The sequence below is a fragment of the Symphalangus syndactylus genome, chromosome 20, assembly GCF_028878055.3.
Source record: "Symphalangus syndactylus isolate Jambi chromosome 20, NHGRI_mSymSyn1-v2.1_pri, whole genome shotgun sequence".
Classification (NCBI taxonomy): Eukaryota; Metazoa; Chordata; class Mammalia; order Primates; family Hylobatidae; genus Symphalangus; species Symphalangus syndactylus.
Window position 1 is genome coordinate 27499703 of NC_072442.2, and position 22604 is coordinate 27522306.

The following is a 22604-nucleotide window of genomic DNA, read 5'->3' on the forward strand; positions in this document are numbered from 1 at the left end:
AAAATTACGGGGGAGGGGAATCTATGTTCCTCAGGACTTCTCGTTTTTTCCCGTCTCTACCCCTGACGACACAGTCCCTTCACTTCCAGCGCATTTAAAACTCCTCGGCCAAAGACACAGTCGCCGTAGTTTCTCATCCCCCAGCCTGACCCTAACTCCCGGATCACTCACTGCCTGCCCGGAATCGCCATCTTGCTCCCGTGTCCGCTGAACGCGGCCGACGCCTCCGTGACGCTGACGCCGATGACGTCACGTAAACTCTCGCGCGGCTTTGGGTGGCCCGGATCCTGCTTGTCGGGTTGAATCGCTGGTTTGAGTCACTTCTGTGGTGCTGGGAATCGGATCCAGTGACTTCTGTTTTGTTTCGGAGCCCACCGGCTGCCTCAAAATCTGTAGGAGAAAAGAATGACAACGTTCGAGGCCAGTTGTTTGCAGTGTGTGGTTCTGGGACCAGCGGCATCAGCATCACCGGAGATACTGTTAAAATGACACATTCTCGGGCCCCGCCCCAAACCTACCGAATCAGAAACTTTGGAGTGGAGCGAGTTATCTGAATTTTAACCAGCGGGTAATTCTGATAAAGCTTGAAAACCACTGCCATGGCTATCGATAATCCCCCTACCCCCTTCCAAGTGTTCACTTTAACTGGTTCAGGATAATTAGGCGAAAAATGAAAATCTGTGTATTAATAATACCTTATATAGGACCAAAATTATTATTTAAATAAAAAAAATTTTTTTGAGACGGAGTTTCGCTCTTGCCCAGGCTAGAGTGCAAAGGCGCCAACTCGGTTACCGCAACCTCCGCCTCCCGGGTTCGAGCGATTCTCCTGCCTCAGGCTCCCGAGTAGCTGGGATTACAGGCATGAGCCACCACGCCCGGCTAATTTTGTATTTTTAGTAGAGACGGTGTTTCTCCATGTTGGTCAGGCTGGTCTCGAACTCCCGACCTCAGGTGATCCGCCCGACTCGGCCTCCCAAATTGCTGGGATTACAGGCATGAGCCACCGCGCCCGGCCCAAGGACCAAAATTATTAATAATACTGTTCACGGGCCATTGGGTATAGGAATCAAGATCATATATGATACTTTTTTTTTTTTTTTTTTTTTTTTTGAGACGGAGTCTCGCTCTTGTTGCCCAGGCTGGAGTGCAATGGCGCGATCTGGGCTCACTGCAACCTCCGCCTCCCAGGTTCAGGCGATTCTCCCGCCTCAGCCTCCTGAGTAGTTGGGATTACAGCGTCCGCCACCATGCCTGGCTAATTTTTGTATTTTTTTAGTAAAGGCAGGGTTTCACCATGTTGGCCAGGCTGGTCTCAAACTCCTGACCTCATGTGATCCACCCGCCTCAGCCTCCCCAAGTGCTGGGATTACAGGCGTGAGCCACTGTGCCTGGCCCATATATGATACCTTTTTGAAAACTCTACCCACATCTGTGCACTCATTCACTCTTGGTTCATTCCCAACTAGTCTCAGAGCAGCCAAAGAGATCAATTACTGCGATAAAGATGTTGAAATCTCCAACTATAATTGTGAATTTGCTTCTCCTTTCAATTCTATCAGTTCGTGTCATGTATTTTGAAGTTAGGTATGTAAACATTTAGGATTGTTGCGTTCTCTTGCATTAACCTCTGTTGACCTCTATAGCATTAAGAAGTGGCCCTCTTTATTCCTTTATTCTTCTTTGTCTGCTTGGTCTGCTATCAATATAACTAGCTTTCTTTTGATTAATGCTAGCATAGTATATCTTTTTCAAACCATTTTAATCTATTTGTGTATTTATATTCAAATTGGATCACTTGTTGACAGAAAATATTTGGGTCTTGCTTTTTTATCCAGTCTGACAGTCTCTTCCATCTAATTTGGATGCTTAGAACATTTTCATTAAAGTGACTATGATTGCAGGCTGGGTGGGGTGGCTCAGGCCTGCAGTCCCAGCACTTTGGGAGGTTGAGGCCAACAGGCACAACATAGCCAGACCCCACCTCAAAAAAAAAAAAAAAAGTATGATTGCTATTTGTTTCCTATTTTTCCCAACTGTGATTCAGCTTATGATTTTCATGCTTCAGCCTCCTTTGTTGGTTTACTGACCATACTTCTTTGCTTGTTATTTAAGCTGTTGCTTTAGGGTTTCTAATAGATGTCTTAAACTTATCACAATCTGCCTTAAAGTAAGAATCTACCACTTTGTGCATAGTATAAGAAGCTTAGAAAAGTATACTTCCATTTTATCTCCTAGTTTTGTGCTATTGTCACTGTCATAAATGCACAATAAATTGTTTTTGCTATAAAAAGTAACTTCGTTTTTAAAAAGATTTCTTTGAATAGGAAAAATATGTTTACCCACGTATTTATCATTTCTGGTGTTTCCATGTCTTTGTATAGATTCAGATTTCTATCTAGTATAATATTTTTTAAAATATTTTTAAAAAGTTTTATTGAGCGATAATTCACATATCATACAATTCATTCATTTAAAGCGTACAATTCAGTGGTGTTTAGTATAGTCAAGTTGTATGTTTAGTATAGTCATAGTTGTACTACCCTCACCACAATCAATTTTAGTGTTTTTTTTTTTTTTTTTTTTTTTGAGACAGAGCCTTGCTCTATTTCCCAGGTTGGAGAGCTATGGTGCATCTCAGCTCACTGCAAGCTCCTGGGTTCAAGCCTCCTGGATTCAAGCAATTCTCCTGCCTCAGCCTTCTAAATAGCTGGGATTACAGGTGCTCGCCACCACACCCAGCTAATTTTTGTATTTTTAGTAGAGACAGGGTTTCTCCATGTTGGCCAGGGTGGTCTCAAACCCCTGACCTCAGGTGATCCACCCGCCTCAGCCTCCCAAAGTGCTGGGATCACAGGTGTGAGCCACTGCGCCTGGCCAATTTTAGATTATTTTTAATACCCAACAAAGAAACCATGTACCTATTAGTCACTCCTATTTTCCTCCAAATCCCCCAGTCCTGGGTAACCATTTTATGTCTATAGACCTGAAGTTCTATCAGTTTTAGCTTCATGTATTTTGAAGCTCTGTTATTAGGTTTAAGATTGTAATGTCTTCTTAATCGACTTTTCATTATCAAATAACCTTTGTCATTATAATATTCTTTGCTGTGAAATCTACTTGTGTGATATTATAGCACTCCAGTTTTCTTTTGACATTAAATCTAGGGAAAGCAAAAGGATGTACAGGAATGGAAAATAATTGTAATTTACAACATGGCTAAGCTCTAAATAGCATACATAATCATTATAATATAAACACTGAATATTGATCTATTCTGATTAAATTACCATGTAATAATATTGGGAAGAATGGATGGGAAGCGTGTGTGTATGTATGCTGAGGAAGGAGCTATATCTTTGTATTGTATACTGGGAGATTAATAGGTATTGCCTAAATCGGAAAAACAAAAGTAGCCACACAAGCATGTAATTTAACAATATAGAGGTAAATGTCAAAACCACAGCTAAAATAGGGGTTGGCAAACTTTTTCTGCAGTCAGATAGCAAATAGTTTAGTCCATGTGACCCATACGGTTTTTGTGGCAACTACTCAACTCTGCCCTGGTAATGTAAAAGCAGCCATAGACATGGGCATAGCTATTCCAATAAAACTTTATTTACCATACCTGGCAGCTGGCCAGATTTGGCCAATGGGCTGTTTACCAGCTCCTGAGCAAAAAATTGAAAGTAGCTGACTCAGAAGCAAGGAAAATAGAGGTAAGGTGGGGCTGGGAAATGCTGTGGTCTCAACAGACCTTGTATAACTGAATGACTTTTTATGAGTGTGTGTTACTTTGCTAAAATAAAGAGTAAAAAATAAAGCCCCCTACCAGGGCTGCCTGCCTCTTGCTTGAAGAGACTGAATGGGGAATTGGTTACCCATAATTACCCAGGGGAGAACTCAATATCCTAGATAATTTGAGTTTTTCAACTGGTATATTCTGTATTCTTCTAGTGCCTTTGGGACATTTTAATGAAGCAGTCATGGGATTTTCCCTAGGCTAGAAGGGACAATTTCTCAGATGCAGTGTTGTAGAGTCTGCAGCAGTGGTGGTAACTGCAGCGGTGAGTAAGGGCACAGAGAAGCCTCCTAACATATTAGAACCCAGCTTTTGAAACTTTAACAAGAAATGCTGTAAGGACAAGCTGGGTAAACCAGTAAAAGATATCATCACTACCATCCTCATGGTTGTTATACAACAGAAATTTCCAATCATCTTAAACTTCCAGAACAGAACAGTTGACTAAATTGGATCCATTACCGAAACCCTTGGATCTTCCACTTAATCTTTTGACACTAGTGTTACTAATGTTAACTTCACTACTTTCAGTTTCTTCTCTTTGCACCCAATCTTTTCCCCAACCAACTACTCACACCTTTTCTCTACCTATAGTTTCTGCTAACTTGTAGCATCTTGAAGGCAGTATGCACCAACTTCCTTCAAGGCCTGTCATGACACCTTTGGCCTCTCTAAGCACTTAATTTCCTTTTATTTTTTAAATTTTTATTATTTTTATTTATTTATTTATTTATTTTTGGAGATGGAGTATCATTCTGTTGCCCAGACTGGAGTGCAGTGGCATGATCTTGGCTCACTGCAACCTCCACCTCCCAGATTCAAGCAATTCTTCTGCCTCAGACTCCCGAGTAGCTGGGATTACAGGCGCGTGCTACCACACCTGGCTAATTTTGTATTTTTAGTAGAGATGGGGTTTCACCATATTGGTCAGGCTGGTCTCAAACTCCTGACCTGGTGATCCGCCCGCCTCGGCCTCCCAAATTGCTGGGATTACAGGCGTGAGCCACCGCACCCGGCCTTAATTTCCTTTTAGACACTGCTGCCATTGCTGTTTCCCAGTTTGGCTTGTCCATGGTTTGGGTGCTTTTTATATTAGGCCATTTCACAAATTGCTCTCACCTTGGTAAGGGGTCACCCCTAATTCAAACAACTGTAGCTACAGAGTTAGTCACGTAATGGCCACCTAGGGTTGCCTCATCACTTGAAGTCCTTGGGCAGGACAGTCTAAGCTCAGACAGTAGATGGAGGAGAGGTTAAATACGGTTAATGACTAGGAGATGGTACACCTACTGAGGGTAATAACCAAGTTTAAGGGCAGAGAAATTAGGCAATATTTATTTATTTATAAATTTCACAAATTTGACCAAGAAAAAGATTATGGGACTGGACAGCATTCTAGACCAAAGATGGTTCACAATGGCCCTTCTTGCAAAGTGGTGAGCTATATTTATAACCAGAAAACAGGTGAAATAGGCAATATTTAATTCACTGATCTTGTCAATTGAGAGAGGTTTTTTAATTAAAATTTTTATTTTTGCTTTAAAAAATTTGTTTAACTTTTAGGTTCGGGGGTACATGTGCAAGTTTGTTATATAGGTAAACTTGTGTCATGGGGGTTCACTGTACAGATTATTTCGTCACCCAGGTACCAAGTCTAGTATCCAATAGTTACTTTTTCTGATCCTGAGAGAGGTCTTTGTAACAAGATTCTGTGGAAGGAGAGTAAGAACATGGCATTGATGATGTGGGGCAAGGTTTTGTGGGAGTGGCATTGCATAAAACCTCATATATGAGAGGAATGCACATTTTTTTTTTTTTTTTTTTTGAGACAGAGTTTCGCTCTTGTGGCCCAGGCTGGAGTGCAATGGCGTGATCTCGGCTCACCGCAACCTCCACCTCCCAGGTTCAAGTGATTCTTCTGCCTCAGCCTCCCGAGTAGCTGGGATTACAGGCATGTGCCACCATGCCCGGCTAATTTTGTATTTTTAGTAGAGACAGGTTTTCTCCATGTTGGCCAGGCTGGTCTCGAACTCCTGACCTCAGTTGATCCGCCCGCCTCAGCCTCCCAAAGTGCTGGATTACAGGCATGAGCCACTGCGCCCGGCCTGCACAATTCTTAAATTACCTACAAATGGTCTTCTAAGTTAGAAGATTGAGAATGTCTAGAAGTTCAGGGCATCTGGTCGCTTAAGCATATTTAGATTAAGAGGAAATTGGCTGGGTGCACTGGCTCACGCCTGTAATCTCAGCACTTTGGGAGGCTGAGGGGGGCCAATCACTTGAGGCCAGGAGTTCAAGACCAGCCTGGCCAACATGGTGAAACTTGTCTCTGCTAAAAATACAAAAATTAGCCAGGCGTGGCAGTGCATGCTTGTAATCCCAGCTACTTGGGAGGCTGAGGCACAAGAATCACTTGAACCCGGGAGGTAGAGGTTGCAGTGAGCCAACATTGCACCACTGCACTCCAGCCTGGGCAACAGAGTGAGACTCTATCTCAAAAAAAAAAAAAAAAAGAGGGATTAGGAGGCCAATTACAAAAGACCACATGTTGTATACAAAATGTCCAGATGGGCAAAACGGTAGAGAAAAAAAATTAGCGGTTGCCTAGGGCTGGGGGTAGGGGAAAGTGGGGAGTGACTGCTAATGGGTATGTGGTTTCTTACTGGGATGATCAAAATGTTTGGTGGGGCGCGATGGCTCATGCCTGTAATCCCAGCACTTTGGTAGGCCAAGGTGGGCGGATCACGAGGTCAGGAGTTCGAGATCAACCTGGCAAACATAGGGAAAACCCGTCTTTACTAAAAATACAAAAAATTAGCCGAGCGTGGTGGCCGGCGCCTGTAATCCCAGTTACTTAGGAGGCTGAGGCAGGAGAATCGCTTGAACCCAGGAGGCTTGAGCCCAGGAAGTTGCAGTGACCCGAGATGCACCACAGCACTCCAGCCTGGGCAACAGAGCAAGGCTCTGTCTCAAAAAAAAAAAAAAAATCTAAAGTTGATTGTGGTGAGGGTAGTACAACTCTGAATACACACACACAAAAAAATTAATTCTACACTTTAATGGGTAACTTTTATGGTATGTGGATATGTTAGTAAAGCTGTTTAAAAAGGCAATTGGAGCTTTTTTGAGATTCCATTGTCATTATCTTGATACTTCATGTTGTTCCTGAGTCATGACAAGCCAAAAGTATAAAAGAAAATGAAGCTGGGCACAGTGGCTCATGCCTGTAATTTCAACACTTTGGGAGGCCGAGGCGGGAGGATCACTTGAGTCCAGCAGTTTAAGGCTGCAGTGAGCTATGATCAAGCCACTGCACTCCAGCCTAGGGGACAGAGCGAGACCCTGTCACTTAAAAAAATTAAAAAGAAAGCAAAGGAAAGAAAGTGGTCTGGATGGTCTACACTGTACAGTGTCATTGTTACCTATGAGCTATGAGGAAAGAGCCAATAACAAATTCAGTTAATCAAGTCCAAGCTTCTGAAGCATATGTAAGTAAATAAATAAATCTATTAACAGTGAAATAAATGGATTTAGATATAAGTCTGTATCTAATCTTTGTCAGGTATAAATAACATCTTCCTCACTCAAAATATAAGCTCCTAAGGTTAAGGGACAGTATTTTACTTGAATGATTATTTAATAAATTTAACCAATCTGGCTTGTTGGCTGCAAATTTTAAAGTAGTTTTCAAAAGACTGACAGCATGGTCATTAGCCTAGTAAGAAAGTTGGAAAGTGTTAGTGAGATTTCTAGGGTGCTGGCAAGGGCAATAAACCAGAAATTAGGTGCTAGGTCCGCTCTGCCTCTTATGCCTGTTGTGAACTGGGCAACTCATTTATAAAATAAAATAGAGATAATATCAGGACTACCCACTTTATAGATTATTGGAAGAATCAAATAAGCTAGTATGTGAAAACACTTCAAGTTAAAGTGCCATGCAAATGTATGATATTTTTTATCAAGCTAGAAGTCATTTAGTTAATTTAATTTCCAGGATAATGGTTACAAACATAGCATTCTGCAAAATCTTTCGTTCCTTGCTACCTAAAATGCCATTTGTGTTCACAGTGAACTCTCAACTTGCTCTGAAGCCATCAGGATTTGTGGTTATCAGTTTAATATCTTCAAGAACATTGTTCCTTGAAATGTTGCTGTGAATGCCCTAAAAAGCCCTCTTCCAAATATGAAACAGGCATATAGGTTAAAACTGGCATGTGACCATCCGAGAGAGGAGGACTGGTAATAATACTGCCCTCTTATCAGAAAAGGTTAAAAAGGGACAGCCAATCTCAAATTATAAGATATTTGGACACATCACATTTTGTCAATCTAATAAAGAAAATAAAGTTTAATTTCCCAAAATTTTATTAAAACTGGACTCTGTCATCAGATATCTTATTGCAAAGATGAAATCTCACCACAGAGCAGTAAAGTTTGTCATAAAAACAAGCTTTAAACAAATATAAATTCTTTTTGTACTTTTGAACTGAAGAGGTTTTTATCATTAAAAAAGTGTCTTCTTTTTTCCATGAGTCATGGACGTTTTCCCACAAGAATTTCTGTTCATTAAAATGACTTTTGAGTACCTCATAAATATGTACACCTACTATGTACCCACAAAAATTAAAAAGTAAAAAGTTAAAAACCAAAAGCAACTTTTGAGTTGTTAAGGCAGGAGTATGGGGGCAGAGAGGGGGAAGAGGTGATGTTTAGATAAGTCTTTGAAAAATTAGAAAAACCATTCTCAGTCCATTTCTTAAAAGTCTTTATTATTTGGTATTCTTTTGGTTTATCTTTATTATTTGGTATTCTATTTGGTATTCTTGTTTTCTAAATCCTCAGTTGTTACTTTGAACCATATAAGAATGAAAAATAACTACCCAATCAACCATAACAGTTCCACAGCAGATACAAAGCTCAAACTGAAAGGAAGCTTTCAAATATATTCTATAACATACTTAAATACACTTGGCTATGGCTACCTTAGCTGGGTATTTTGTGGCTAAATTTCTTCTTAGGTAGCACTTTTGGATTTAGAAAGTGCTGAGATAAATGTTAGCAGCAGAAGACATTTATAGGTACCCCTTTCCAATGGAAAATATTTTATAGTTAACAAACAAAACTGAACATGAACAAGGGATCCTAAATACAGTATCAATTCCTTTATCATCCATTATCACTTCTCTTGCAAACCTTGCCCTGGCACTTCTGCATACATATAATTGTCAGTCTTGGAGGGCAACGGAGGTGTGATAGCACTATTTAGTTGTTTGGTTATCTTCGTGAGAGCTGAACAGATGTGTATCCAGTGGTACAGATGTTCAATGACAACATTACTAAATTTCCATACTTCGGTTCGGGAATGACCTGCATCAGGAAAAAAAAAGTAAGAGTGGATAGTTTTGCACTTTACTATTAAAATTATAAGTTCCAATATTATGATTAAAGTTCATTAGACATGTTTTGAGTCAAAACCAAGCAGAATCTTGTGTAAATATGTAACTACAGGAATATGGATAAATTTTGGTATAGTCATACAATGGAATACTTAACAGCAGTTAACAAAGAATTCGAGTTATTTGTATTCATGAATAAATCTCAAAATATTCAATACAAAAAGTAAGTTATAGAATAATATGTACTTTGGGGCACAATTAAACGGTTTTAAAACCTGCAAGATAGTATTATATTATTTATGGATTCATTAGTATATAGTAAAAATAAGAAATCATGCATGAAACTACTACCAAATTCATGATAGTATTATCTCTAGGGAAAGACGAGAAGACAGTGGGATTGAGGAAGGACAGAAATCCTCAACTGTTCCCATAATGTTTTCTTCAAAAAGTCTAACTCAAATATAGTGTCAAGGTTGGATATAGAATATAGCTTCATAATGACTATGCAGGTGTTATTCTCTATACTTGCATGTTTGAAATATTTCCTAATTAAAAATTATTTAAAGCTATATAGTAACCGCACACCATTATATGTTTTAAGTTTCTTAAATTGAAAACAAACTGTCATTCATAAAAGTTGCTTTTTCCCAGGAGTCAATGACTAATATTCAAATAGAATGGTCCAATGGAAAGACTATATAGAGTTGAACAGATCTTGGCTCTATACCAATGAGTTTTGTCACTTAACTGCTCTGAGCCTCAGTTACTTCTCCCATAAAACAAAATTGTAAGAATTGTTTTTTTCTTTTGAGACAGGGTCTTGCCCTGTTGCCCAGGCTGGAGTGCAGTGGCACGATCATGGCTCTCTGCAGCCTCAACCTCCCATGCTCAGGTGATCCTCCCACTTCAGCCTCCCAAGTAGCTGGGACCAGAGGCTGAGAAAATATATGTGAAGATCTGTCACAGAGTAGTTGCTCAAAAATATTAACTACCGGCTGGGCATGGTGACTCACACCTGTAATCCCAGCACATTGGGAGGCAGAGGCAGGCGGATCACTTGAGGTCAGGAGTTTGAGATCAGCCTGGCCAACACGGTGAAACCCCATCTCTACTAAAAATACAAAAATTAGCCAGGTGTGGTGGCGGGCACCTGTGATCCCAGCTACTCAGGAAGCTGAGGCAGGAGAATCGCTTGGACCTGGGAGGTGGAGGTTGCAGTGAACTGAGATTGTGCCACTGCACTCCAGCCTGGGTGGCAAAGTGAGACTCCATTTCAAAAAATAATAATAATAATAATTACCCCCTTTCTTTCAGATGCCTCTCATCCACAAGTCTATTTTATTCATTTCTGTTATTCCTAGTGACTAACTCAGTGCCTAACCCAATACATGTTTGCTGATTTGAGTAAATCATTTGGTTATAATTGAGTTCAAGCTTTATTATTTATTTATTTATTAATAATTATAAATAATTTATTCATTATCTTTAATAATAGAGACAGGGTCTTATGTTGCCCAGGCTAGTCTTGAACTTCTGGCCTCAAGCAATCCTCCCACCTCGGCCTCCTAAAGTGCTGGGATTACAGGCATGAGCCACTGCACCTGGCTTTTTTTTTTTTTTAAATGAGTAAAAGCTTTTAAATATCAAGTCTTCTATCCAATAGCTTATTAACAGTAATGACGATCTATTAGAATTGCTAAGCAGAACATATTTTATTTTATTTTATTTTATTTTATCAACACAAAGGAACAAGATTCTCTGAATTAGGTTTAGCTTTCCTGTGGTTTGGAAGGAACTATACAACAAAAGGTATAATATGGGATAGGAAAGGCACGTAAAATGTGGAAAACATTCACAAGTCTCAATTTTTATTTGAAGATGACTTTAAAGCATGGATCCAAGTTAATTTTCTAAAATTCTCTGTTTTAACACACACGCACACACACCACCCTGGCATTGTCTTTTCTCATTCAATTATAAGTGTTCAGTAAATGTTAAATTGAAATATTAAATTAAGGAATAATGAATTAGGTTTCTCAAATACTAAAATTCTTTCCAGATTATAGCTCAGTAACATTAGAGAGAATTATGAATAAAAACAAAAACAGATGCTGGTCATGAGATCACATTCAAAATACCTGATTCATCTCATTTTATGGGCAATTCTAGACCAATCGACATACATACTTAAAATATTGAAAGTGCATTTGTTATAATTCATTTCTCTTTCTGTTTTTTTGTTTTGTTTTGTTTGTTTGTTTTGTTTTTTGAGATGGAGTCTCACTGTCGCCCAGGCTGGAGTGCAGTGGCACCTTGTGGGCTCACTGCAACCTCCGTCTCCTGGGTTCAAGCGATTTTCCTGCCTCAGCCTCCCAAGTAGCTGGGATTACAGGCTTCCATCACCAGGCCTGGCTAATTGTTATATTTTTAGTAGAGACGGGGTTTCATCATGTTGGCCAGGCTGGTCTCGAACTCCTGACCTCAGATGATCCGCCCGCATCGGCCTCCCAAGGTGCTGGAATTACAGGCGTGAGCAACTGCGCTCGGCCAATTCATCTCTCTTTCTGTTTAATAATTAGTTTCCTGGAAACCCTGCAAGGTAAATGATACAGGTTTCCAAAGATAATCTTCATGTCTCAATGCTATGAAGCTAAATAAAATTCACCCTAGGACACTCCTAAAAGTCCTAATTTTCGGAGACAAAACAGCCCTGCTGCTCCCTTCAGCTTTTCTTCCGCCCTTCCCTAATGCCCATGAAGAGCTCTGTTCCTTTGACCCCTGCCACAGTGTTCTTATCTGAACATCCACATGAGCAGACGCCCATCTGCAGCCATTATTGAGCTATAAGCTAGTCGCCATCTCCATGGTGATTCAACGACACGAGGATGGTGAGCGAAGTCGCTCTCTTTCACAAGACCCTGTTGCTTATTTCCTGTCTTATTGTTACCGAGACAGAAGCTCCGAAAGTGTCTGGACGGTGGTTCCTGTTTCCCTGTCCTTTCCAGAGGCTGATGCGTTAACGACGGGCTCTAACGATTCCTCTAACGAGCCTCCAGCGCTCTGCTGGGTTCCCTATTAACGGTAGAGTGCTACTGCCCTCTTGTGGTAGATACAGGCCGGATCTTTGCAGCTTGACTCACGACAGACCCCACTCACACAGACTTAGTAATTTTTTCAAGCAGATAAACGCTTCTTTTATAACCATAGAAATAATGCTTTTTTTTTTTGCATTGCTTTGGAAAAGTGTATAGTAAATTATTTGAATATATCTAAGCTATAGAGAGTACTGGGTGACCTTTGAGTCTATCTATGGACATTAGTTCAGAAACATGATATTTTTGTAGGTTCTAGTTTAATCAAACTTTTAATTACATAGTGAATTCATTATGCTGGAAACACTGGGCTATAGTAGGACATTTCTGAATTAAAACTCCGTTTATGGATCCCTGCTTTTAACACGGGATTAATAAAGTTAAATCTTTTGGGAATGATGGATAATTAGTATAGATGGGCAAAGCAAAAAGAAAGAAGTACTTAAGCTTCAAGTACAAAAGCTAAAATGTAACTGCTCCTTTCAACTAACAATCCAAGATCAGCCGCATTTGTTGATGTTCCTCTCCTTCATTAGTTCTCTTAGTTTTAGTTCTCATTTCTATTGCTTCACATACCCCAAGTCACTCCTTAACATGACAGCCACACACAATGAACTGAAGGTCCCTGCAGCAATAGAAGGGTATGTGTATGCAAATTTCTTTTCTTTTCTTTTTTAGATGGAGTTTTGCTCTTGTCGACCAGCCTGGAGTGCAATGGCTTGATCTTGGCTCACTGTAACCTCCGCCTCATGGGTTCAAGCCATTCTCCTGCCTCAGCCTCCTGAGTAGTTCGGACTACAGGCATGCACCACCACGCCTGGCTAATTTTTTGTATTATTAGTAGAGATGGGGTTTCACCACGTTGGCCAGGCTGGTCTTGAACTCCTGACCTCAGGTGATCCACATGCCTTGGCCTCCCAAAGTGCTGGGATTACAGGTGTGAGCCACCGTGCTTGGTCATGTATGCAAATTTCAATCAATTTTTTTTATAGGCAGGAGAACTTACATTTGCCATGGCAATCAGGCACTTAATATGTCATTGTTAATTTAATATGGTCCCAAAGGCACTGTAGTGTACTGCCTCCCAGATTTATCAGGAAAAATATCAGTGTTACATGGGGAGTTAAAAACACATTTTTCTCTAGTAATCGAAGTTTGGGGGGGAAGTTTGTTCCAGGATGAATGCTGAGTTCTCGCATGTATATCAGTTTCATTCCCATTGCAAGCATATTTCTGTACAGTGTCACAAGCATAATTTCTGTACATCACATAATTTCTATACAATATCACATGTAGTGTCTTTTTAAATGATGTAGCTATAAATCAAGTCATGTGTAAATTGAAATCAATGCAAATTATATTTACAAAATTCATAGTTTAATGTAGTGGCCTCCAAACTCTTTTGATCATGTACCTCTGTCAGTAACAAACATTGAGCATGTGCCCACATATATATATATATAAATTATTTATTTTAAAACATTTTAAACAAAAAATAGAAATTAACAATGAGTTAAAACCATTATAAAGAAAAGTCCTTTGGCCGGGTGCAGTGGCTCACGCCTGTAATCTCAACACTTGGGAGGACAAGGCAGGTGGATTGCTTGAGTCCTGGAGTTCAAAACCAGCCTGGGCAACATGGTCTGTCTCTACAAAAAATACAAAAATTAGCCGGGCATGGTGGTGTGGGCCTCTAGTATCAGCTACTAGGGAGGCTCAGGTGGGAGGAGGGAGAATCACCTGAGCCTGAGAGGGAGAGGTTGCAGTAAGCCAAGATTGTGCCACTGTACTTCGGCCTGGGTGACAGAGTGAGACCTTGTCTCCAAAAAAAGAAAGAAAGAAAACAAGAAAAGTCCTTAATCCTTCGGTATTTTTCTTTCTTTCTTTCTTTTTGTCTTTCAATGTCTCAACAGAATCATCTTTGCAATTTTTCTTTCTTTCTTTCTTTTTGTCTTTCAATGTCTCAACAGAATCATCTTTGCTATTTTTCTTGCACCCCAGAGACAGTTTTTAAAAAAATCTTCTGGGGTGCTTCCACTTAACTTTGGAGACCACCAAGTTAAAATATGAAAGACATTGAATGGATAATGCTTTTCTAGATGATTAACATGCATTCAATTTTGCTACATCTGAAATTCCTACTAAGACTAATGTAAAGGAAAAGAAAGAGGAGAAGAAAAGAAAAAGAAGACATAAGGGCCGGGCATGGTGGCTCATGCCTGTAATCCCAGCTACTCAGGAGGTTGAGGCAGGAGAATCACCTAAGCCCAGAAGTTCGAGGTTACAGTGAGCCATGATCACACCACTGCACTCCAGCCTGGGTGACAAAGACAGACCCTGCCTCTATAATTAATTAATTAATTAATAAAAGAAGACATAAAACCAATGATAGAAAGATCAGGAGAAAATAAACACCAATATTTAATTCCTACTCCCATTGCCTCAAAGTCCCAACAACTTCCTCTCCCATCCTCACTCTGGCTGATGACTCTGCTTTCAGCTTCGCTGTAAGATTGATGCAATCAGAAGGCAACTTCTGTAGACTCCCACCAGCACACCTACCCACTCACTCTCATCTGCACCCATGTTCTCTGTCCTCTTGCTGTCTTAAGCCAATTCCTCCCTTGGTGCGGTAGATCCAGGGTAGTCAAATAATTCATTGTTCAAATTGGTACACTTGAGAGAGAAAGAGGTTGCTAACTGGACAAGTCACCAGAATAACAAGCAAAAACTTGGGCTGTTCCAAGGTAAACATAGAATGTGTGGTTACTCTGACAACAGCCCATCCTCTCTCACGTGCTTGAGGACATTGTTTAGGAATTCTCTGTCTTCAACATTGTCAACTTCTTGCTTTCTACAGGATTTCCCATCAGAATGAAACCTGCTGTTATCTCTCCCATCTGAGAAACAAAACAAAACCTTGACCCCATTTCCTCCTCCGGTTACCACACCATTCTTTGCTCCCCTTTGTGGCAAAACATTCAGAATTGTCTCTACTCAGTCTGCCCACCGAGGAGACTTTCCTCTCTTTGCCAATCATCTATTCGACAACCAATCTCGATTTTATGTCTCCAGCTTAGACCTTTCTCGAAAACTCCAGATTTATTTAACCATCTACATATTCACATCTCTACTTCCATATCTAATAGATACCTCAAACTCAGCATGTCAAAATCTGAACACTTCATCTCCCCCGACCAAAGCCTGCTCCACCTACATGTTCCCCATCTCAGCTGATGGTAACTCCATCCTTCCAAGCCATGGAGTCAACCTTGGCCTCTCTGTTTCTTTCTCATTCCACACTCAAACTGTCAAGATATATTTTGGCTCTGCCTCTCAGATATATATAATATGACCACTTTTCACCATTTCCACCGGATTCCTGCAACAGGTCCTCTAATTGGTCTCTCTGCATCTCTTCTTGACCTCCAAAGTGTCTTCTCATTACAGCAGCAGGGCGATCCTTTTAAAACATGGGTCATATCATTCCGCTGCTTAAAACCTTGCAATGGCTCTAATTCACTGAGTGTTGTGGCTCATGCCTGTAATCCCACACTTTGGAGGACAAGGCAGGAAGATCACCATAAGCCATAAAATCAAGACATTATGATAGTCTTCAAGACCCTAATTGATTCAGTCCTCCATTGTCTCCTGAACTCATCTCCTTACTTACCTCCTGTTCTCTGACACTGCTGCTGACACAGTGGCCTCCTTGTTGCTATTTGAACACACTGGTTGTTTCTGCCTTAGGGCCTTTGCTTTGGCTGTTTTCTCTGACTGGAATATTCTTTTTCTTTTCTTTCTTTTTTCTTTTCTTAGGATAAAGTAGCATCAAACAATACCTGGAGTATTCCTTCTACATTCATATGGCTGATTCCCTTGCTTCCTTCAGATCTTTGCTTAAATCTCACCTTTTTTTTTTTTTTTTTTGAGATGGAGTCTCACTCTGTTGCCCAGGTTGGAGCACAGTGGCGCGATCTTGGCTCACTGCAACCTCCGCCTCCTGGGTTGCAACAATTCACCTGCCTCAGCCTCCCGAGTAGCTGGGATTACAGGTGTCTGCCACCATGCCCAGCTAATTTTTTTTTTTTTTTTTGAGACGGAGTCTCGCTCTGTCGCCCAGGCTGGAGTGCAGTGGCGCAATCTCGGCTCACTGCAAGCTCTGCCTCCCGGATTCACGCCATTCTCCTGCCTCAGCCTCTCCAAGTAGCTGGGACTACAGGCGCCCACCACCATGCCCGGCTAATTTTTTGTACTTTTAGTAGAGACGGGGTTTCACTGTGGTCTCGATCTCCTGACCTCGTGATCCGCCCGCCTTGGCCTCCCAAAGTGCTGGGATTACAAGTGTGAGCCACCGCGCCCGGCCTTGCCCAGCTAATTTTTGTATTTTTAGTAGAGATGGGGTTTCGCGTGTTGGCCAGGCTGGTCTTGAACTCCTGACCTCAGATGATCCACCCACCTCAGCCTCTCAGAGTGCTGGGATTACAGGTGTGAGCTACCACGCCCGGCCTAAATCTCACCTTCTTGATAAGGCCTACCTGACTACTCTGTTTAAATTTGCAGCCCGTGCCTCTTCCCTACTTCCCACCTTTGCATCCACTGCCTTACTCTACTTTGCTTTTTCCCCCATAGCACTTATTTTCTACCATAGTGTATAATTTATTATGTTTATTGCTTATCATCCTCTGCTCTCCCCTTTAGAATGTAAGCTTCTTGAGGGCGGGGATCTTGTTCTATGTCGTTCACTACTGTACCCTAGGAACCTAGAATAGGGCCTGTCACATGGATAGCACTGAGATAATTTTAGTTGAGTGAAGACAGAACAACAAAACTTGAGAAATATAAAGCAGATGAAGAGGTGGTAGCAGACAGGAGAAAAGTGGAATCCTAAATCAGCAGTGGAGAAAGCCTAGAACCAACCTTCTGTATATCCCACAATCCTCAAAGGGCTCAGAAGGGTTTGTTAAAGCTGTTTAGGAAAGAGGAGAGAAAATATAGGGATTTTGAAGACTGAATCTAGGAGATCCAATGTCTGAATAATAGGAATTCCAAAGAGTGAATACAAAAAAAAGAGGGCAGGACCACCACCAGCCTTATAGGTCACCTTTGTGTAAAGGTGAGAAAAACACCTACTGTGAGGGAACGTGCTCTGTGGGCACACAGCTTGGTGAATGAAAAAGATGCTCCTCCTCCAAGCAGATGTAGCTTCAGGTTAAGGCACACAGTCCAGTGAATGGAATCCGGGATACATTTTGGCCCCCGCCCACCTCCTCAGCAGAGCACCTTTGTGCAGTGTACAAACTGCACAGCTCTAAGTAGCAATCTTGATGCCATGGAGGAAATCATCCAGCACTTAACAACCTAGATTTCACAATTGAAAAAGCCCAGCCAGTACCCAGATAAATGGATGAAAACAGACCCATAAAAGGCATATCATTATGAAATTTTTGCAACTTTGGGGATGAAGGGATGATTCTACAGCTTCTGGAGAGATATAAAACAAAGAAATGTCACACCGATTTAGAAAGGCTTCAGACTTCGTAACAGCAATCTTTGCGTTTTTTTTTTTTTTTTAAGAGATTAAGTCTTACTTTGTTGCCCAGGCTGGAGTGCAGTGGCATGATCATGGCCCACTGCAGCCTTAACTGGGCTCAGCTTCTTGAGTAGCTGGAACTACAGACATGTGCCACCAGACCTGGCAAAGTTTTTCATTTTTTTGTGGGGACAGGGTCTCACTATGTTGCCCAGGCTGTCAACAGCAATCTTTAAAGTTGGATGACAATGGAGTCTTTTCCACAAAAAGTTAAACACAGCTACCCTATGTTTGCACTTCAAAGGTATGTAAAGAGGGCTGAAAATACATGTTTTTTCAAGAGAGCTGAAAATACATGTTTACACAAAAACTTGTAAACAAATGTTAATGGAGGCATAATTACAGTAGCCAAAAAGTGGAAACAACCTACAGGTGCATCAACTGATAGATGAATAAACAGAATGTGGTCTATCATAGAATATTATTCAGCCACACACACAAAAATGAAGTACTGATACAAGCTAGAACATAGATGGACCTTGAAAACATTATGCTGAGTGAAAGAAGCCAGATACAAAAGGCTACCTATTATGTGATTCCATGTAAATGAAATGTCCAGAATAGGTAAATCCATAGAGACAAAAAGTAGATTAGTGGCTCCCAGGAGCTAGAGGGAGAGGAAAGAAGAAGTGACTGCTAATGGGTACAGGGTTTCTATTTGGGGTGATGAAAATGTTCTAAAATTAGATAGTGGTGGTAATTGCAGAATCTGGGATATATATTCAAAAGCACTAAATTCTACACTTTAAAATGTACAAAGGGTGAAATTTATATTTCTGTTGGCCGGGCGCGGTGGCTCACACTTGTAATCCCAGCACTTTGGGAGGCCGAGGTGGGCGGATCACGAGGTCAGGAGATCGAGACCATGGTGAAACCCCGTCTCTACTAAAAATACAAAAAATTAGCCAGGTGTGGTGGCGGGCGCCTGTAGTCCCAGCTACTCGGAGAGGCTGAGGCAGGAGAATGGCGTGAACCTGGGAGGCGGAGCTTGCAGTGAGCCGAGATTGCGCCACTGCACTCCAGCCTGGGTGACAGAGCGAGACTCCGTCTCCAAAAAAAAAAATAAATTAAAAAAAAAAATTATGGCATGTCAATTATGTCTCAGTTTAAAAAAAGACAATGGAAAGCCAGGTGCTGTGGCAGCACTCCTGTAGTAGCTACTTGGGAGGCTGAGGTGGAAGGACAGCTTAAGCCCAGGAGTATTTTTTTTTTTCCTGTAGACAGGGTCTTGTTCTGTGGCCCAGGCTGGAGTGTAGTGGTGCAAACATGGCTCACTGCAGCCTCAACCTCCTGGGTTCAAGTGATCCTCCCACCTCAGCTCTCCCGACTAGCTGGAACTACAGGCACATGCCACTACTCCCAGCTTTTTTTTTTCCCCAAGATTTTGTAGAGACAGGGTCTCACTATGTTGCCCAGGCTGCTCTTGAACTCCTGGGCTCAAGCAATCAGCCCACCTCAGCCTCCCAAAGTGCTGGGATTACAGGCATGAGCCACTGATAGAGAAAGAATTGAGGCCTGGGTATGGTAGCTCACGTCTGTAATCCCAGCACTTTGGGAGGCCGAGGCGGGAGAATCCCTTGAGGTCAGGAGTTCAAGACTAGCCTGGTAATATAGTGAGACACCCACCTCTACAAAAAATAAAAAAATTGGTTGGGCGTGGTGGCACAGGCCTATAGTCCCAGTTACTTGGAAACCTGACCCCGGAGGATTGCTTGAGCCGGGGAGGTCAAGGCTGCAGTGAGCTGTGATTGTGGCACTGCACTCCAGCCTGGGTGATAGAGTGGGGCCCTGTCTCAAAACACAAAACAAAACAAAAACAGAGGAACTGAGATCTCTAGAAGAGATGGCTTTGGGAAAAGAAAATAAATTAGAACTAATAAATTACCTGATAGAACTGTCTTATGGGAGAGACAAATGGAAGGGGTGGGAATTATCAAGAAGTACAAATAAAACTAAGAAAGTTGAAAAATAAAAGACAATTATTTACTTCGGGAAAAACAAAAAAAAGGAGGAATCAAAATATGCTACAATCCTCAGCTGTGTATAATTTGCACAGGCAAAATCAGGTAAACATTGCATCTTTAATCCCAAATTATAAATATAACTACATTGGGAGGATGGGGTCAGAGAATGGTGGTATAACAGAACAAAATCTTCATTTATAATCAGAGGAAATTGACTGATAAGGTTTAAAATTGATGAATCAAAAATAGCAATATGTGCATAATAGAAATAGATGTGCAAATGCCAAGAAGAAACAGTGAAAGAACAAAACATGGTTGCCTCTGGCGAGGGGGACTGAAGAGAATGAAAGATATGAAAGATAAGGGCTAGTGACTCTTTTTAGGCTTTTAGTTCTATGTGACCTTTTCAAGTACTTTAATAAAAAATTTAAAGCTGGCGCAGTGGCTCATGCCTGTAATCCTAGCACTTTGAGGGGCTGAGGCAGGCGGATCATCTGAGCTCAGGAGTTTGAGACCAGTCTGACCAAGATGGAGAAACCCCGTCTCTACTAAAAATACAAAATTAGCCGGGCATGGTGGCACATGCCTGTAATTCCAGCTACTCGGGAGGCTGAGGCAGGAGAATCACTTGAACCTGGGAGGCAGAGGTTGCGGTGAGCCGAGATCGCACCATTGCACTCCAGCCTGGGCAACAAGAGTGAAACTCCATCTCAAAAAAAAAAAAAAAATATATATATATATATATGTATGTATATGTATGTGTATATGTATATGTAATTGTGACCGGGGTGGTGGCTCACGCCTGTAACCCCAGCACTTTGGGAGCCATGGCGGGTGGATCCCCTGAGGTCAGGAGTTCGAGACCAGCCTGGTCAACATGGTGCAACCCCATCTCTACTAAAAATACAAAAATTAGCCAAGTGTGGTGGCACGTGCCTGTAATCCCAGCTACTGGGGAGACTGAGGTAGGAGAATCTCTTGAACCCGGGAGTCAGAGGTTGTAGTGAGCTGAGATTGGGCCACTGCACTCCAGCCTGGATGACAGAGCAAGACTCCATCTAAAAAAAAAATATATATATATATATATATATGTCCATATACATATATATGTCCATATACATATATATGTCCATATACATATATATACATCCATATACATATATATGCATCCATATACATATATATACGTCCATATACATATATATGCGTCTATATACATATATATACGTCCATATAAATATATATGCGTCCATATACATATATATACGTCCATATACATATATATACGTCCATATACATATTTATACATCCATATACATATATATAAAATATTTATGTCCTTTCAGGATAAAAGACAGTTTTAACAGCCACTAAAATTTAAAAAGATGAGTGTCAAATTAAATAGAAAAACGTTCTTATTAAACCAAGTTTTTTTTCTAGAGACGGCATCCACTCTGTTGCCCAGGCTGGAGTGCAGTGCTATTCACAGGCACCATCATTGTGCACTACAGTCTTGAACTTCTGGCCCCGAGCAATCCTTGTGCCTCAGGTTCCCAAGTAGCTGGGACTACAGGTGCACGCCACCATGCTCCACTTCTCATCAAGCTCATTTTTAAAAGTCTTTAATCAGATATGAAAGTAGCAGTAATGTTATCTATACATGTAAAACTGTGTTTAGTTGTTCCTCTTAATAACTACTGTTAGAAAACTTCAAAATTTAAATCACAAGAAGTGATAAGAAACATAAAGAGAATGGCTGGTTCGATTGTCTTTTTTCCTCTGAATAACTTGGAACTGAAAAGGCAGGGGGTTTGCATGCACGGGAAACAGGTCAAACATCCAGGCCTGAGATCTTTATCCAGAACAGAGTTATACCCTTCTCTTGTGCATTGTGTGAGTACTTGTCTAATATCATAACTCGTAAATAAAAGGGCTTTTTAAGGGGCTCTTGCCAGGACAAAGGAAATCTGTTCTCAAGCTGAACTGATATTTCCTCCTCCACGGCCTAAAATCTGTGAGCAACTTGTAAATAAACGGCACACTCTTAGCTCTCTATTAAACCCAAGTCTAGCTGCGATGGCAAGTTTTTTCCTATAAGAGGGAGCCAACAATTCCCATTCAAGATGACTGAGTCCAAAAAGACAGCAGAGAACCGTAATTGGATCCAAACCAATGTTCGCACACAGAAGGTTTAAATGCATAGGACAGAACAGTGTTCTTGGTGTCTGGGTGTCCATTTTGGCTTGACCCTTGACCCATTTCAAAGAAAAAGGCACGTCCTCAGAGTTGCAGATCCAGTGCTGTTTCCTACTTGTCATTTCTGGATTGTCGGTAGAATCAAGGTTCCTGTCAGGTCCTTAGCTGTGCAGTGGGGAGTTAAGGAATGAGTCATGTTCCATTTCTGTAATGGAGTTGCAGGGAGCGTGGCACCTATGAAAGCCACCACGATGAAAGCAGTAGCAGTTAGGGAACGATCTCCCAGGGAAGGCGAATCTTGAAGATAAAAGTTAATTAGGTCTGTGAGTCCAGCAGTCCTTCCCTGCTGATGGGAAGGCACCTTCCTTCATTGTCACCCTTAGAGGGTCATGGTGTCATTTTATTGAGGAAGCTGGTGGGCTTCTTTACAAATGGTGACAGCACTGACCCTCTGGCTGCTTTGGCAGAGTTGGAGCTCTGGGACCCCTGTAGGAGAAGTGGAGGGCCTGGGGCACTCCTGCCAAGACCAATGTCTGTGGACTTGTAAACACTTGGATT

General features: G+C 41.3%; 2 protein-coding genes across 13 annotated transcripts in view; both read right to left on the bottom strand.

Moving 5' to 3' along the window:
• NSRP1 (nuclear speckle splicing regulatory protein 1) overlaps nt 1-2275 on the bottom strand; it is a 74899-nt gene extending 72624 nt beyond the window's left edge. The window contains exon 1 of one of the 4 annotated variants that reach the window (XM_055257485.2): nt 172-2275. In XM_055257485.2, coding sequence (XP_055113460.1) covers nt 172-191 — 20 coding nt within the window. In that variant the 5' untranslated portion in view covers nt 192-2275. The remainder of the gene's footprint in view (nt 1-171) is intronic. The other 3 variants (XM_055257483.2, XM_055257482.2, XM_063628700.1) reach the window with 3 other exon arrangements.
• A 6275-nt stretch (nt 2276-8550) lies between these two features.
• Nucleotides 8551-22604, bottom strand: part of EFCAB5 (EF-hand calcium binding domain 5) — a 171519-nt gene continuing 157465 nt past the window's right edge. For 8 of the 9 annotated variants that reach the window (XM_055257462.2, XM_063628643.1, XM_055257458.2 and 5 more), the window contains one exon: nt 8551-9169. In XM_055257462.2, coding sequence (XP_055113437.2) covers nt 8979-9169 — 191 coding nt within the window. In that variant the 3' untranslated portion in view covers nt 8551-8978. Of the gene's footprint in view, nt 9170-13742; nt 13943-22604 lie in introns of those variants that run through there. The other variant, XM_055257457.2, reaches the window with a different exon arrangement.